The 18421-nt window shown below is 41.3% G+C and overlaps 1 protein-coding gene across 1 annotated transcript in view; it reads left to right on the top strand.

The window, feature by feature from the left end:
• UNC13B (unc-13 homolog B (C. elegans)) overlaps positions 1 to 18421 on the top strand; it is a 190935-nt gene that overhangs the window by 93993 nt on the left and 78521 nt on the right. The window contains exons 12-16 of the mRNA XM_009889740.1: positions 6464 to 6510; positions 11942 to 12020; positions 12779 to 12784; positions 13730 to 13804; positions 14300 to 14519. Of these exons, the coding sequence (XP_009888042.1) occupies positions 6464 to 6510; positions 11942 to 12020; positions 12779 to 12784; positions 13730 to 13804; positions 14300 to 14519 (427 nt within the window). The remainder of the gene's footprint in view (positions 1 to 6463; positions 6511 to 11941; positions 12021 to 12778; positions 12785 to 13729; positions 13805 to 14299; positions 14520 to 18421) is intronic.

Raw genomic sequence — 18421 nt, 5'->3', positions numbered from 1 at the left:
GCATTTTATGGTTGTCAGAGGAATTGTTAACACTGTGTATGAGTTAAGAGTCTGTTCAGTGCATATTACCTTGTACAAAGAGGAAAACACGAATGCTTGGAGTGATCTCCTCCCTTCGGTGCTCTGTGGGGTGTAATATGCACAGGCACCACGTTAGCAGAGTACAAATTGTTTATCTTGTCCTTTCCAGTCTTCCTGTTTACGAATCTTGTTTAAACCAAGTGTTTCCTCATTTTTCCTCAGTTGTATTATTTCATACCATCTCTATCTGGTTCGCACACTTACAGAAATTAAAGTCAGAATTACCACTATGGGCTATAATACTGAGATTAAGCAAGGCTGTGGACGCTGGGAGGTGTCTGCTGCAGATTCCGTGCCTTTTTAGCTAGCTACAGGCTGCACTTCACTTTAAGCAGGGCCATGTGCTCCAAGGCAAGGGCAGGACTGTTCCCTTAATACCTATAGTTATTACTTCTCCACTCATGGACTGGGTGCCTCTGGTTATCACCCTGTGAGCAACAGGTAACTCTTTTTCCTCCTAAGAGGGTCCACAGAATTTTTTTGTTGACTGCTGTGTAACATCTTAGTTTGTGGTTGCAACTGTACCTCATATGGAGAAATTTCTGGCGCTTGGATTCTCAACTTTTGTATTTTCTTAAATCTATGCTGTGTGGATTCAGTGCCTGCTGTGCTTCTCCCTCTCTCTTACTTGTGTGAATCAGGCTAAATCAGCTTCCTGGAGTGGGCTGAGGATTGCATGGCATTTGGGTCTCCATGCAGATCTCATCCTTTGAGTTTGATGAATTTGCATTTGTAAGCTTCAGTGGCTCGTGTATCAACAGTTTTGTTTCATTCTTACTGGCAAATATCTGTCCTTTAATGCTTTTTCAGGAACGCAGAGGTATCTGGTGTCAAATATTGGTGTCAAATTCTGTCCTCTTCTGGCTTCAGTGCAAAAACACTGCAGCCTTCTTTGAACTGCTCATTTAGCAGCTGGGAAACTGATACTGGAAGGTATGTCAGGTGGAAGGAGTTTCCTTCGGGACTCTTCAGTCATTATTTAAATTGACGCTGTTGCAGAATACAATGAATTTAAAATAATCCCTTGGCTCGTTGCAGCTTTGGATTCCATGTAAAACGTAGCATACTTGAGTCGATGAAGACATTGAACCACAAGACCGACTGGTTTAATTGGGATGATTTAGGTTCAGTCTGATTCTGCTAATACCCCTGAAGAAATGGTCAAATTAGGCATGACCAAAAGTTTAATTTAGACAGTGAAACAGTTGTGCCTGGTTTTAGCCCGATTTAGATTAATCTACAGCTAAATTGAGGTCTTTGAGGTTTAATAATGAAGCACGGTATTTGAAAACAAGTTAGGATGATTTTCAAAACAAATAAGAAGTCATTATTGATTTTTTTTCTTATCTGTTTAAATAAAGCCGCTTTCCATGTTTTACATCTGTTTTTTATCTAAAAGGATAATGTGCTAGACACAGTACTTAAATGTGACGGAAAGTTACATTGTTAGAAAGCCTTTTATGTGGAGAGATGGATTTATGAGAGGGCTAACAGACCTGGGGTTGTTCTTTCTTTTCCTTGTGCTGCTCCAGACTTTGTGATTTTTTTTTTTGATGCCTCACTGTCCATTTTATAGATTTCTACAGAAGTAATTGTTTTTTCTGTCCATTGAAACATCATCTTGTGTATGAGAGAAATTGCAAAATTGAGAAATTGCAGCTTGGTTAAATAACTTCTCAAATTACTTGTAAGCCGGGTTGCTGCTTTTCCTGAATAAGCAAAACTAATAGTAGCTTCTTTTTTAGATCTTACTAAACATTGCCTTCCCTATGACTGAACACTGTGCCTTAAATGATCATGTCTGTTGACTTGTTTAATCCAGGGTATTAAATTTATGTTACTCTGTCACTGGCATTATTTTGCTGAATGATTCTTGGCTCATAAGAAACTTTAATTACTTGGAGGAGACCTTTCAGTGACTGATTGCAGCACGCTTCACTGTGAGTGAATATACTGCATTACTAGGGGTGACAAGCAGTTCTGTGGCCCAAGATATTTGTTGGACAGTAGGTGTAAAACTGTCATCCATCAGCATCATCAGAAATAAAAAGATTGAATAGAGATGTGATGGGCTGTTTTGTTTACATGTTTGCTTCTCCGTCATTTCAGTGCTGCTTTATGTGCTTACTGGAGATTTAAAAAAAAAATAATAAAAGTTTCAGATTTGGACTGGTCTGGCTGCTTTCAAGGAGAGATCAAGTGACAAAGCTGTGCAGAGAACGGAAGCATAAGCCAGCAAAACACTTTCTGTGATATGCAGCATGTGGATGCCTAGGTGTTAAACATGTCTACTTTCCCTTTGCCCTCCCATTTGTTTTGGGAAGGACAGTGCTAAAAACTCTTACAGTTGTTCCAGTGGTGTTCTCATCTGCCTGTTGTTTTCTCTGCTTGCCCGGGCTCTAAGTGAGCCACGCTGTTGCCATGGACTGAACTTGAGCAGATCCATGGCTGGTGACAGGACCCAGAGCAGCTACTGGAGCCCTCCTCTGCCCTGGTGCGAGTGCTGCCTTCAGAGAGTGGGGAAACTCCCCAGCTGCAGCAAATCCATCTGAACAGCATTGCCATTTGCCACCTTTAAATGAAGAGGAGTGCAGGAAGTGTTCTTGCCCTCAGCAGTGGTTTAAACTGTGGGTTACTTTGTTTAACTGGCACTCCCAGAGGTGTCTGAACCCTGTTAAACCCCATGACCAACAACGCTTGTAGGTAATGCAGCCTCTGGTTCTTTGACTACATATGTCATTGCAACAAGGGACTGCAGAGGACTTCTTTGTGACTGCCAGCCCTCTGCCACTGTGTGATATTGTGCCATTACCTCATATGTAAACTGCCCAATTTCCTTCTTTAAAACTGGTTAGGTTTGGTGTCCGCTTCTCTTTTTGAAAGGCTACTACAGACCTGTCATAGTTAGACACCTTCCAATTTTCATCCTCCACTTATATTTAGCCACAGTTCTTCCATGCATTATGTACTCCTGTGTGTTGAAAGGGTTCTTTTTGCTACAGTAAGCAAGCTGTCCTGTTCTCCTTCTATAGTGCTGTGTTTACATCCACATACTGCTTTTGCCACTGTCCTGTGTGAATTCTTTTTACTTGGATATAGAATAAAAAGATTCTCTATGCTGTTCTGAAGGAGTCTTGCCAGCATAGTACAGTGGTATTTATGCTTTTATTTCAATGGAGACATTTCACTGGACATACTCTATGGATGATGTGCTCTCTTTACATGGCTGTATCATAGTGGCTCATGGCCAGTGTGATGACTAGAACTCAAGTCTGTTGTCTCATGCTTTTCTGCACCAAGGAATGCCTTGTATGCAGTCAAATTCACAGCAGGCTTTGTGGCTCTGATTTGTGGCTCTTGCCATTTGTACCGTGTTTAATCCTCGTTGTTGCAATCTTCACTGCCATCAGTTCTTTCCATTGGGCATCTGAGTTCTGTATCAATAGTTCTGCTGTGTTTGTCATCAGCAGATTTTATCAGCAGATCCTACTTACTCCCACTAGCTTCCTTATTGCGTTGTCCATGGCTGGCTCAGTTACAGTTACTTGTTTACCCACCTTACAGCTCCCTACTCCTCCTCTGCTTATCCGGCCTTATTAACGTCACATGGCATTGCATCAAAAGGTTTTTGTTGAAATGAAAATTGAGTTGATAATTCATTTTACGTTCTAAAGAAAAATGTTTGCTTTGTTAAACAAAAAAAAAAGTGTTTTCAAAACTGGTGTGCCCTGTTTTATATTTTTTTCCTATTTTCTGTTTGCCTCCGTGTTAATTCTTTCCTTCATGTTTGCTCTGAAGCCTTTCAAGCTGTTGAAGCCAACAATAAGCTTATGCTAGTCTAGATCGCATTTCCCTTCTTCCTCCCCACACCTTAACTGTGGCTCTTCTACAGTCTTAAGGCAGCAGCCCTCATTTGATGGATGTCAGATGCTGTTTCTCTTGGCATTTTCTCAGGGAGAATGCTGCCTGAAGCAAATTACCTCTTTACTTTGCTTTCAGCAGGTGATAACTCCTGATTCCACACAGCCATCACCTGCCTTGCCCCTGCATCAATATTGTCACGTACTGAAAACTCTTTCTTTTGTTTTGTGTTGTTGAACCAAGATAATTTTTAATCTTGACTCTAGAGAAGCTTTTTTGCTTTTCTTGTTTACTTTTTATTTGCATGTCTAAAAGGCTTTGCAAACGTAATTAAAATAAATGAGTAGAAGTACAGTTTATTTGGACTCTCAGCAATTTTTACTTGCCATGTCTCAAAATCTGGGAGATGGTGGAGGTTTATTTCCTGATTGTGCTTCCACACAGCATCCTTCCCTGCATCCACACTCCCAGCCTTTCTGTGTTGACTTGTGGTTGCCTGTAGGAAATAGTTATTGCTCAGTTAAATAACAGCTTTCCCTGGACCTTCTTCCCCTAAATGGAGTTCTTGATGGTCTCCAGGCTGCAGTATTGCCCATGCTATTTATGGTCTGCTAATGTCTCTAATATTGGTCACTTATTTTTAGAGTTTCTCAGATAAACTGATGGAAAACCCTGTTACACTGATTCCTGTTATGAGTAAATGTGGCCATGTTTGTCATTCTCTGTAGTTCGGTGCAGCTGAACCAACTGGTGTCAACCTCAGTCCAGTATAAAACACTGTTCTGTTTTAGGATTGCTTTCTAGCCACAGCTCTTCCAAGTGTTCCAAGGCAAAGGAAAGGATGTCTTGCCACGTGCACTCTAAAGGATCTGGTTGCATTTGCTTCATGAAATCTTCTCTCTTGACCAGCAGTTGATTTAGATCCCTCCAGAGGAAATGGCAGGTTTCAGGCTGAGGGGTTCTGGAAGCATGGCTTGGAGTGGAGAATGTGTAGAGCACGATCCTTCCTGCAGAAGCCTGGATCCTGGGGTGCAGCTCCGGCTGTGGGGAAAATATGCATCTGTGTTGGGCAATGGGTCTGGACCGCCCGCTCTGCAGACCTTTGTGATCACATAGAAAAGCTGGGGTGTCCATTCAATTATGGATAATGTCATGTTGTTCATGCCTGTTTAAAAATAAAATCGTACAAGTATATGTAGTCTTCAGACTGCCTAGCCCTGGAGCTTTAGAGCTAATAAATAAAATGTTTGGACTTTTGCTGCTGTACAAGTTGAGACCTCAAATAGAAACTTGTCTTCCTTGGTTATTTCTGCTCGTCTTGGGAGACCTTGTCTTTCACCTGTGAACGAACTGAGGTTGCACAGCTCACCCAAAGCACAGGACAAGAAAAAAAAAGGAAGTGTCTTTCTTTTGGAGCTGTGTTCTTTTATCTTACATAAAACTGGAGCTTATTTCCTGACAGATACTCCTTCACTTTGTTATGATTCTCAGGTTGTGAGTCCCATGGCTGGAAATACTTGGTTTTCCACTGTGTGCAAGTTGCAGCTTCTTTATACTCTTGGCAAATGTGATTATCTGAGGTTGGAGCGTTAGCTGTTAGCAGTGTGTCTTGCTTAATCCTGTTTGAAACCAGCTTTTCTTTCAGGGAGTGCAGGAGAATGTATGAACTGTAAGCTGGAACAAAGAGTTCCACAGTTATAGGTAAACCATTTTCCCCTTATCCAAAAACTTTTGTTTCCTCCAGGTACGTTGCAAGTGTTTAAGCACTTCTCAGCTCTTATCAGTCGACTGAAGATTTTTCAAAGAAATAAAACATCGCTCCATAGATACATTCCTAATATGAACATAAGAACATGGATTGAAACCATGAATATGAATCCTCATTTGCAGTCTATGGTGTTTTCCATCATGCTGTGAGATCCCAGTTCACCTGCAATCATCTTGCAAGTGATGACAATTGTTTGACACTGGTTGGCAATTCAATACTTGCATATCAACAGGTGGAGCTGCAATGGGACCTCCCTGCCTAGGGGTCTAAAGTCTTTGCATTTGAGCATAAGCAAAGCTCACAAGTGTTTGTGTGAAGTTTCGTGTTCATCAGTCATTTGTGCATTTCATACAGGTGCTTTTAATTTATAACATCCTGATTATGATCATGTTCGCGGAAGTGGTGACCTGTAGTAACAGGAGCTCTCCAATAACTCATGTTCTTTTTCGGTTGGAAAAAAAAAAAAAAGGGAAAAAAACCCCTGGTCTTGGAGATTGCTTTTTGAAAGAGGAAGTGCACTGAACAGGCTCTTCTGGTCCTGGCTCTAGGTGTTCAATGAAATCGCATAGCCTTTCTGTGTTTATATGCCTTGTCCTGACATATTGGCCATTGGAGGTGCTTGAATAAGTTTCTGTATGTATTTGCCTGCATGCAGTGTGGTCTGTTATCCTGTCCTCACAATATAATCTGAATACTTGTTCTGGTGTTTTCAGAAACTAATTTCATACTTTTTTTTTCCTTCCCCCATTTAAGGGTCAAGATGAGGCTGATCCATCAAAACCACCCTGGCTCAAAGGAGGGTAAGTGGCATTTTGAGACCTTGTTTCCCCATGTTTATAATTACAGTGTACTTTAAGATCTGCAGTTCAACCCAAGTAAAAGCAGCACTTCTGATGTTTTTAATGGCTGTTTTCAGGACCATGCCTCACACAGGGCCAGGCTGCTGCTCTATTTCAGAGTCTCCTCTTAAGCAGCTGGAGGTGGGCTGTGCAGCTCTTCAGGAGATCTGTGGTTAAGAAGAAGGTTATAGTTGCAGTGTATAATCTGTAACATGATAGCGCCAAGTGCTTATAGCAGCTGTATTAAGTAAACCTTAGTGAGCACCACAGAGTGGTCTGGATGAGATCCTTTTTCCAGAATCTGTCACTGATGGCACTAGGGAAGGGAAAGAGTAGCTCCTAAAGATTGCTGTGTCCTTTGCTCTTAGAAGAAAGAAGTAGCTTTGGGGAAGTCTTCTGTCTTTGCCGTGATTTCTATGGTCATAGTAGCAGTCAAAACTGCAGTAACTCTGGAAATCATTGCAGTTTGTAATTTTTAAAGCAGTGATCATCATGCCTCTTTTGCACAGGTGAGAGGCCGCGCATTCTCTCTGCAACACGCTACTCGCAGCAAATGAAGCAGACAAATTCTGATTGTGTGTAATTTCAGCATGATACTCTGCATAATAGGTGCTAGCATGGTGGCTTCTTTAGAATCCGCTCTGGGAAAAAAAGACAGTGACACATTTAACAAGCTGCTGGGTTATATGCCTTGTACGTGATTAGGGCGATATGGTTTAGTGGTGGTGCACTCATTAGAAGCTGGCATAGCAGCAGATTTGCCCTAAAATCTCAGCAAGAGGTTGGCTTGCTAAACACATAAGGTAATTCTCATACTGCTGAAGGGAGCTTCCCTAATAAAACGCAAAGTTAAATCGGAGGCTTCATTATACGGCTTTCTGCTTTTGGAGTCATTGTTCTGCAATGCTGGTACTCCCGCAAAGCATCCTCCACACCTGCGGATGCCTGGAGCTGCCTAGCAACCCCACGCTTTCCTAAGGAGCCCGGGACTTTGGTGAGCAGGCTGCTAGAGAACTGGCAATTAGCAGGAACAGAAGACAGTGATTTATTCTAACTATAAAAGACACCTTCTCCTGCTTTAACAAGGAGACAATGTACTGAGTTTGTTGGTTCGTGCACACAAAATGGTTTCCCAGCCTGAAAGATGAATACACCTACAGTCCTGAAATACTTAAAAATGTGTTTTATCAATTCAAGGCAATGTTTGCTCTAGTCTGTATTTTTTTTCCCCTATCTATGTGAGCTATAACAAAACAGACTGGCTAATGCAGTTTTGAAAAAAGTTGAGCTTATTCACTGTATCCCCACGTACAAGGGATTTCCAGAATAGGTGGTTGTGGGTGGTGAACCTTTAATTCCACCGTTAGCCTCGTTGTGGCTTATTAGCCACAAAGTAGATTGAAGCTCTTACTTTTGGAGTTCTACTTTCATATGAAGATTAGAGAAGTCGTGCCCTTTGAAGGAAGTAATCATCCTCTGTCATTGCAAACCATCTCTGCTTGCTTAAATTTTCAAGATTTAATGGAAGCATATGTCTGATAAAACTTGTATTAAAAGATGAATACATGCTTCAAGCTATTTGCACTTTTGGCATAATGCTAAAAGTAGCTCCCTGTCTGTAATCACTGGCTTTGGAGAGAGAGCTTCCAAAACAGTACAGTTGGTATTATGGATCAATCTCTGGTGTAATATCTCATATCTATATATTTTATTTATTAGCGCAAATCATCTTCTCATACAAAAATGCTATTCACTCCTCAATACAGCACTCCATAATAATGCTATAAATATTACATGCATTGCAGAGGAGAGTTACCCTATTACATATAAAGCTATAGTGTGCATATTTGAGACACTGTCAGTAGTTATATCTGTGCAAACACTGTAATTTTGTTAAGTGAAGTAGAGGTTGTGCTTGCATAAGGACACTGAGGTAGCTGAAAACACAACAAGCTGAATAATTTTGAAAATTAAGAATTGTTGCTGGAATTTTTTTTAAAATATTAACAAGCTAAAAGCAGGTCATCTGAGTGTATAACTGTCTAGATACTAGGATACCACTCTTCAGTGGCAAATACAAGCATCTTTCAAATAGTCCTGTTTTCAGTCAGCCTGGCTTACCACTTGTCATATTCCTCAGCCCATCATAAATATTTTGCAACAAACCATGTTGTAACTAGACACGTTTCTCAAGCACAATAACTTGTTTAGGCTCATCTTGAATTTATAAAACATGCAATTTTAATGTTTTTCTTTCCTGGGAAATGTCAGAGTATCACAGTTCCATTTCAGTTGAATCAGAAAAAAATAATCATTGGAAATCATGTAGAAAAGAAATATAAATTCCCAGCTGTGACTTTTAGCAGGAACATTGACTGTGGATTTTTACTTGTGACCATTTTGTTGTATCTGTTCAGCGTATAGACTCTCCCTTTCTATTTCACATATGCTTTCATAATTCAAGTGATTTGACACAAATCTTTGACTCAAAACTTAGCAATAAGCTGCATTGTGATTTAAATAATGCTAAAATTTTTGGCATCATCTGGGTAGGCTTCTATGACACCCATTTTACCCCAAAACAATATTGCTAGCACTGGAAATGTTTTGCAATATTAGGGAAGCAGATGAAACTCCATGTTTGATCCCAGCAAGACCGTACTGAGTTCTGACAATATAAACACTTTATGCAGGTATTTCTTATTTCAGATTTTTCTATAATAAGCCAGAAGGGATTATTGCAGTGTAACTTGGGCAAAAAGTTTTTCTGGAATTCTCTGTTGGAAGTGAGGGTAACCTCTAGTGAAAACACCTCGTAGCCTCGCTGTAAGGATTTCCAGTGTTGGAGAAGTGTTCTCATTCTTGGCCAAAGATTGCAGTAGTTTTAATTAACTGCTGTAAATTCCTACCTTTCTCCTGTCTGAGTTTGTCTTCCATTCCCAGCTGTGAGGTCTAGTTGCCGCAGCTGACTGCGGGTGGTTTGTGCTCATCGTGCGGGAGCGCAGAGTGCCGCGCGCGGTGCCGATGTGACTCATGCTGCATGCAGAGCCGACGCAGTTCGCGCAGTTACACGTGGTTGCTCACCTTTCCACCAGGCTCGTTCAGCCAGCAGCAGCTGTCAACTCCGCTGTGGCTCGGACATGTCACCCTCCTACGCCCTGTCACAAAAGTCAATTTTACCATTAGAGCGCTAGGGTCTGTTTCTGTATATAATAGACTGTTTCCTTCTTTGACACAGCCTTGTGCTGTGACATCCTTGTCCATCCTAGAGCATGGTCTGCCATAAATTCAGTTTGGTCACCTCGGATGTTTTTTTGACTTTCAGCTGCGTTCAAAGGGGGTTTGAGTAGGCCCTGCTTGCCAAGGAGTGCAGGTTTCCTCTTGGCACTTACCAGCCTCCCAGCTTTCATCACGTGCAAATTTGTAGTGGCAGTTTGTTTTCCTAGATCGTTTTAAAGGGTAGCTCTGTGTGTGTCTTTTATTGCAGTAAGAACCTATACTCCTCTTTCCTGTAGCAGCCGTGTCCTAAAGCATTTCAGTGGGCTGTGGTGTACCACATCAGCAAAATGCACAGGTTAGGTGCCAGCCAATTTATCATGCAACTGCAAAAAGGTGTAAGCCAGTATGGTACAAGAGGAAAACAAATGGCTAAGGCTAGAGAGGCAAATAGGTTTCTTTATAGTCTCTGTAGTGAAGAAAAAGGCCTTGGAACTGTATTCTTGGTGTTACCAATGCATGTGAACAGCGTGGAGATGGGGAAGTTAAGTTGACTGAAAGGGGCTGTGGGTTTTGGCTGGCGGATGGGTGTTCATTGCAGGGAGGGAGTCACATCACAGGTCTGTTCTTCAGTTCGGGACAAGTACGACAGGGGTAACAGCAGAGAAATATGTGCTCATTTCCCAACCTTAGCAAAAAGCATTTTCTTAAGGCAATGCAGATGATTTATTTGGGGCCTTTAAGCTGAATTAACAGACCTTCTTCAAGCACAGGCTTAAATCTGTGCAGTGTTACCAGTGCATGGCAGGATCCAGATACAATTATTCAGGCTGGTCTTGTCAGGAGGAAAGCAGGTTGTGGTATTTATTTCTGCAGGCTCCGAGTATTGCTGGGGCAATGGGTCTTTTGCTCCCTTGCCACTTCCACCAGCAAATGGCAGCTCTTCTGTGTAGAGGTCTGCATGGTTCGAAACACTGAGCACCATAGATGGTCCCTTTTACAGAAATAAAAATAATCTTCTTTCTCCTCAGATGTGACGTTTTTGTTAATAATTATGTGGACCTCGAGGGCCAGGATTAAGTATTTTCTAGCCTAGAATCAGATGATGGATAGCAGCGTCCTGCCCCTGGCCTGATCTGCTTTGACATGCTCCCTACCAACCAACACCAGGCAGGAACATCTGGATTGTTGCGTGCAGAGAAGTTGAACACTTAATCACTTTTTAGCATTAACTTTACACTTTCTTAAGTATAATCTTCTAGCTGATTTTTCTTCCTCCAGTAAAGCATCCCCCTCCTCACCCTCCCCAACCCTAAATTAATTAAATGGAAAGAAAGGGGATGGAGAAGGACTGGAGACAAGTTTCCAAAATATTTCCTTTTGGGACCAGACTCTTTTTAGTGATGCCTAGTGACAGGACAAGGGGCAATCAGCACAAACTGGAACAAGGGAAATTCTGTCTGAACATAAGGAAAGACTTATTTACTTTGAGGTTGACAGAGCACTGGCACAGCCTCCCCAGAAAGGCTGTGGACTCTCCTTCTCTGGAGATATTTAAAACCCACCTGGATGCATTCCCCTCCAACCTGCTCTAGGTGAACCTGCTCTGGCAGGGGGCTTGGACTGGATGATCTCTAAAGGTGCCTTCAAACCCCTGCCGTTCTCTGATTCCTGCCATGGTGCTCAATGCCAATAGTAAACTATAAACTGAGCTCACCCTAAGGAACAAAAGGTACTTTTGAAAGCAGAGGTGTGTGGCTCGGTTACCACAGACTAAGCTGCGTGTGAATTACTGCCATGGAGCTCTGGTTTTTCTATTGGGTAAGTATTTTTGCCAAATCTGTGCCCTACAGAAGCGGTGTGGATAAGACTGCCTTAACCCACTATGCTGGTGGCAGTGACTCTGAAGCACTGGGTGCTCTGCAAGCGTGTGCCCAGCCTATTCTGAGTGAGCTCAGACCTCAGAGCTGAGAATCAGAAAATGACCTGTTTTCAGTGTGCTAGCAACTTTCGTTTATATTAAGTTGCATTTGCAGTGACCTGATTCTTCCTGTTCTCATTAACTATGATATTAGTGAGGAGACTGATGTTTTAAGGAAGTTTTTTTGGTCATCTCTTTTCTGTCTCTCACTGCTGGTGAGATTCTTAATATTTTTTTTTTCTCCTGAATTTCCAGGCCTGCAGGTGGTCTCTATGGTATCGATAGCATGCCTGATCTACGCAAAAAAAAGCCAATTCCACTTGTCAGTGATCTGGTAAGAGATTTTTCTTCTGCCACACAGCCATTAGGGCAAGTGGCTTAACCTTTTGACATACAGTAACATTCACTGTCACTTCAAGAAGTTGAAGGTTTCCTGTTTAGTTAAATTCTTACAGTAAGGGGTAGGGGTTGTGCTTGGAAAAAATCTCAGCGAGAATGACCTATGGTTTCATTTTTTTGGCAGAATTAATATACTCTTCATGTTATTTGTCCTTTTTATTCTACACAGAATACTTGATTATTTTTAGGCCTGCATTATTTTTAAATATTTTCCTAAAAATCGCATACTTTGGGGAAAGTTATGATGTCCATGTGAGGTTTGGCAACTTACCAGAAGGTTGGAATTTCAGAGGGTAGATAAACGAGCATATGTGCTTGGATTTTTTAAAGTAATTTGCAATATTGCCAGTAGGCTTCTGCACTGAGGAAGCACAAGAACCAAGCAAGTAATGAGGACAAGTTTCATATGCTTGTGTGATATGGTGAAATAAGGCTTTTGCGGGACAAATGGTTTTCTGTTGGCTGTGTTCAGTACACGTAGCAATTTCATGCTTGAGAGAAATGCTGTAACAGCTGAAAGACCAAAGTTTCCATATCCTGTAATTCCTGCGAAAAGATGCATGCAATTCTGTCTGCCAGCTTATGGATGGGAAGCTTAATATGTCTTAGAAACTGCTTTTATCTTAAATCTTTGCAATAATGGCATTAACTTCTGTTACTTCCTTTGTATGCTTTCATTCTATCTCTCCACAGGCCATGGTAAGTGGAGCTAAAGACTATCCACCAAGTCTTCACCAGAAACAAAAATTATTTTACCTTGTTTTCCCTCCACTTTTTTGCTTTTTACTTTGAACCTGCAGTATTGCAGTGCATGTACATCCAGCACTCTGTCCTGCTCCATCACTGATGGAATGAACTTTTTCAGTCTGTCTTAAAACAGGATGAATCAGAGCATAAATGGAGGTTTCTGATAGGGTTTGATGATTTCAAAGCAGATCTTGCTAGCATTAATTTCGATCTCTGCCTTCATCTAACTGGAGTGGCTTGCTGAAGAAATCCTTTGTATGCCAGTGTGAGGTGCTGCAAAGGCACTGCTCTGTTCTGCCCAAGGCTGCAGAATGTAGTGTTGGTGTGATGCCAAGGAAGCAGTTTTGAGGGGAAAATGCTGTTCATTGTATTCAGTGATGGCCAATGAATGTGATACATCAGCACATTCAAACCTGTGTTCCCAACCCATTCTGTTCTTTTTTTGACCTGTTTAGTTGTAACCATTTCACTGTCACATTTGGGGGTGTTGTGTCTGTTGGAAGACTGATGAAATAATCTCAATTTGGCTATGAATGGACTTAGACATAGAACAGTGAGTCCCACATAGTGACTGTAGGCAATAGTAGAATTCCAATTGCTACCAGGACATAGAAGTGGAGATGTGAACCCAGGTTTCATTGACAGTTCTTACCAGAGAAACAAATAAAAATTTGCCAGAGTTAGACTGGCTGTGGGCAGATGGAAACAATTTGGAGACCTTTCAAAGTATTTGACTCTTCTGATATGTGAGCTATCATTTAAGAAACCAACTTGAATGTAATAGACTGCTGATTTGGTGTCTGGGATGACAGAGTCCCCTTGGTCACATCTCTGGGTGTGTGGTGCCAGTGCATTTCTGAATATTGGTGGTGAATAACAAACTTTCTTCCTTCTTAGTCACTGGTTCAGTCCCGCAAAGCCGGAATTACCTCAGCAATGGCCACTAGAACATCTCTCAAGGATGAAGAGCTGGTAAGTGGGAGGGTTGCTTGGCTCCTGTTAACTTTTAGTAAGCAAATTAAGGGAATGTGGCTCTCCAGGATGCAGAGCCAGCTTCACAGATGTCTAAAAATATAGATGCGAAGCTTCTTGTATCATTTGTTTAAAGAAACCAAACATGTAAAAAATAACATTTAATGTGTCAATATGATCCTGAAAAATGTAATCTTACCATTTCCTTCTGTGCTATCTATCATGGGAGACAGTGTGTGAAACTTGCTTTATGCAAGATCTCTCTCATCCACAAACCTTAATTCTTTTATTCCATCTTTTTGAAATGCCTGAATAAACATTTCTGGAAGGGTGTCCTCTGCTGCTGCTTGTAAAAGTCTGATAAATTTGACTACCTCAAATGCATATATTTATTGCACTGCTTATGCCTTTTCCTTTAAAACTCATGTGTTAACCATCAAAAATAGGTTTGGTCACCTTCCTGAGTGTTGGTTTATGTGTGTTCCTGCCTTTCAGAAATCTCATGTCTATAAGAAGACCTTGCAAGCCTTAATTTACCCCATCTCTTGTACAACCCCACACAACTTTGAAGTGTGGACAGCCACAACTCCTACCTACTGCTACGAATGTGAGGGGCTGCTGTGGGGTATTGCACGGCAGGGAATGCGCTGCGGTGAATGCGGAGTCAAGTGCCATGAGAAGTGCCAAGACTTGCTCAACGCTGACTGCTTACAGAGTGAGTAGCGGCCAGTGGAGGAGTGTGGCTGTTCCAAAAGTGTTATCAGAGCTTTCCTAAATGTATAGGGGGTACCTCAGTGATCAGTGAAGATTCATTTATTAAAATGACTGTATTTTCTGAAAAGGGGCCTTTGGGCTAAACTTACCTCCATCGCCTTGCGGACACACAGCTCCACTGACGCAGAACTTCTTTGCAACGTTGTGCTTGATGTGCTTTAGAAGAAGGTTTAATTCTTGACTCTTTCACATATATTTGGGTTTAAGCCATGTAATGTTTAATCTGTCTCACTGTCGGCTCAGGTGATGTGTCCGCTGATATATCCTGCATGGAAGAGAGGCGGTGGGCTGGGTGAATGGGGTACTAGGCTGGATATTCTGACTTCTGTTCTGTCCCTCCTGCCCTGGTGTCTCAGTCAGGTTGCTTGTTTTAACCATCAGCCTGTTTTACTGTTTTAAGCTCTTCAGAGCAGCACTGGGTTACTGCTTAGGGCACAGAGTCCATGGACTTAACTCGGATTCTCTGTACCAAGTACAGATTGCCACAGCACTTTGTCTTTCTAACGGTAGGGTCTCATGGCTGAATCGCTTTAGAGACCCGGGTCTGAGCCAGCACAGATGATGGGTCGGAGAGGAAGGTGGTGTTTGAGTGTATGGGTAGTACTTCATCTTCTAACTAGCATTTCTGTTTATTTTGTTGTCTTTTTCTGCACTGTTCAAAAACTAAGCCCTCTCTTCAAAGAACAGCTCTTCAAAGAGCTGTTATGTTGCAGAATAAATGAGACCTTACACAAACAATTGAGTAGTTTAAAAGGAATTTGATTAAATGGGGGGGTGGGGGGTGGAAGGAGAAGAGGGGTAGAAAAAGCATTAATTTGGGCATCTGGCTTGGTCAGGTTATTTTTGTTTGCTTTTAAAACAGTTTCTTGATTTGGTCTCAAATTTATGTTCCTGCTTGAGAGCAAAATATCGTAGTCTAAATGGAATAGAAATTTTTGCCATATGTGTTAAATCTTGAGTAGGAAGGTGGGGCTGTTTTTGTTCAGTCTTTGATTTTCTTGGCATTCCAGCTTGATGGACTAAGTCTAAGGAATCAGAAAAGTTTGTGAAGTATAAACAGACTTACTGCAAATCCATGTCAGCAGTTATAGGAATAGAGAGAGTAGTCAAATCGTGTATCTGCCTCAGTCTCTAGTTGGTTTGGAAAGCCAGAGTGGATGATTCAGCAAGGGATACCAGTGAATCGTAGGACATTTGTTTTTCTTATTGCTTACCTTGAGACCCCAAATGGACACTGTTTATGCTTGTATTTTTGTTATGTGCAGAATTTTAAATGAATCATAGTTAGAATTGAAGCTGTTTGCAATGGCTTATTTATCAGACACAGCTGATACTGGTGAAACATTTCTGTTCCTCCTCAGTTGCGTAGTGTTTCTAGGCTGGTCTTTACAGTTTATAGCATTTGAGGTATTGCATCATTGACACCTTGGCTTTGTTGTAACCATTTTGTGACTAAGCAAAGAACCTCTGCGTTGCAGTTGGTTCAGGAGAATGTAGTTAAGCCATAACTCGTTATTATGCCAAAACCTGATGCAGAAGGTCAGTTAGATTCAGGATAACTTTATCTGTTTCGGGAGTTCACCAGAACCTTCTACTGACTGGTGATTTTCATTATTTGAGATGAAAAACTGCTGATGTGCATGTCCAGGCTTGATTCAGATGCACATACAAGATGTTATAACGTTGCAGTGGAATTGTGATATCTCAGAATGGGGAAAATGCTGTTCAGAGCAGAATTAGGTTTGCACCAGCAGCAGTGAGTAAACGGGCACAAAGCTGTTGTACAGAGCAGAGATCATGCAATTGAAAACAATAGACAGAAAACTAAATTTAAGTAGTAGCTAATTACTAAGAGGAAATACATTCCTGCAGAGGACAGCTACGGTGGTTCATGTTCAAGAAGGGAAGCTTCATACTGGGATGGGTACTGGAGAGAGTTCAGTGGTAATGGGGAAAATAAGAGAATGTCTTGAGAGAGGCTGGCATGAGTTTGTTAATCTTTCAAAAGAGAGGCTTAGCAGTGTGCGACAGGAAAGATGTTGTTTCCAAAAAAGAAAATTAGCTATACTAGGTCTGTCCCAATAGAGTGTTTCTGAGGTGATGTTGTAGAGCCCAAGGCAGAGGTGTAAGACGTGTGTGTTGAGCTCCTATGATTGTGGTTTGCTCTTGTAGCTATCCATGACTTACACCTTTTCTGAGCAGTAGATGCTCTGCTTAATAGCTGGCAGTGATGGCTCTGTGAATTGGTTTAATCCTTGTTTGAACCTGTTTATGCCTGAACTATGTTGGGGAAGAGGGAGATAAGCAGCAGGGAGGAAGATGGTCTGTTTAAGCTTACTGTTTACAAAAGAAAAAAAATGGAGTAAATTTGCTGTAAGAAGGCTAAGGGCGGAAGTAGAAGACAACCTCACTGTTGAGAACAGGGAGTCTCTGGAGCAGCCTCTGAAGAATAACCACGGGGGCACGTTTTCTAATTTCCGGTTGGAATTAAGTAAGTTTATGCAATTGGCTGTGGGATGTGATGATGGCGATAGTCTGCACTTTTCTATGGAGTAGAAGCAACAACTGGGAATGACTCTACTTTTCATATATGGCAAAGCATTAGATAAGAACTTGTTATTTTATTCAGGGGATTGCAGATGTTTGCTTTGCACATTTCCTTTCAAAATGTAAACGCAAGATACTTCAGCATGCACAGTTAAAGAAACAGAGAGGAAACAACTGAGATTACACTGGGCTCAAAACCTGTGAAGCCTGTAGAAAGGTAAAACCCAACCAAACAAAAACTTTACTTATTGAGTTATTTGAAAGCTTGCAAGCATCAGAACAGGGAAGGTACAGTGACTGTGAGCCAGGGGTCTGTGGAGGAGCCAGTGTGAGTGTGGTGGCTGTCGTTATCTGGGGTAGAGATATGAAGGAAACTGAAGATAGCAGTTGTGTAATTAAAAGGCAGAGGAAGCAGAGGAAAGATAGTGTTAAAAGATTAAGAAGATGGTGAGGCCAATATGTGGATGTTCTGCTGGGTTGGAAAAACAAATATTATCAATAGTAGAAATCTATTAAAAGGCTTTTTCATGCAACTGTGTTCTTTGCTTTGCAATGTTCATGTTAAAATCCTTCTAACCCACCAGGCCAGAAGAAGATGGAAGAATTACATTAATTTTTATATATGTTTGAAGAACATAAGCTGTTCGGGAGGAATGAGAAATGAGGTTTCTGGGGAGCAAGCAACGGTTTAGAGATCCAATAAATTCCAGACAGAACTTTCTTGTAAACCAAATTCAGGAGGGGTTTCTCCCTAACAGAAGCTTTATTGTTGCTGTCAGTAAGAAAACCAACGTTCTTGGGACATATCTTCACTTAGGTCTATTTAAGTCTTCCAAAAAATGTTGCATTGGAGTAAAATGAATTTTCAGGCTGGCAACAAATACAATTCTATTGATTATACCTTGATACCTCAGGATATATCTTCACTTCAGTCTGTGTAAGTCTTCCGAAAAATGTTGCATTAGAGCAAAATGAATTTTCAGGCTGGTCACCAGTACAGTTCCATTGTCTATGCCTTGAAATTTTGGGTAGACACCTGGGGTTTTATTCCTTAGAATCAGAATGTGCTGTTTATCCAGTGCCTTTCTGTGGGAAATAAAAAGATCTTTTTCCTCGAGTCTGTTAGAATTAAGTTTGGTTATTTGTGCTGAGGGTGTTTTTCTTACTCAGTTTCTTAAAAAGGTAGAGGGTATCTGCTACAGTCAATAAATGTGTGGGACTGAGTGATGAAAAACTCAAATTTAGCAATGCTTTGTTGCAATTTGAAACAAAATCCATTTGCAGACCAGTTCAGCA

Source organism: Charadrius vociferus, unplaced genomic scaffold (assembly GCF_000708025.1).
Source record: "Charadrius vociferus isolate BGI_N301 unplaced genomic scaffold, ASM70802v2 scaffold37, whole genome shotgun sequence".
NCBI lineage: Eukaryota > Metazoa > Chordata > Aves > Charadriiformes > Charadriidae > Charadrius > Charadrius vociferus.
This window is presented reverse-complemented; position numbering and strand designations above follow the sequence as displayed.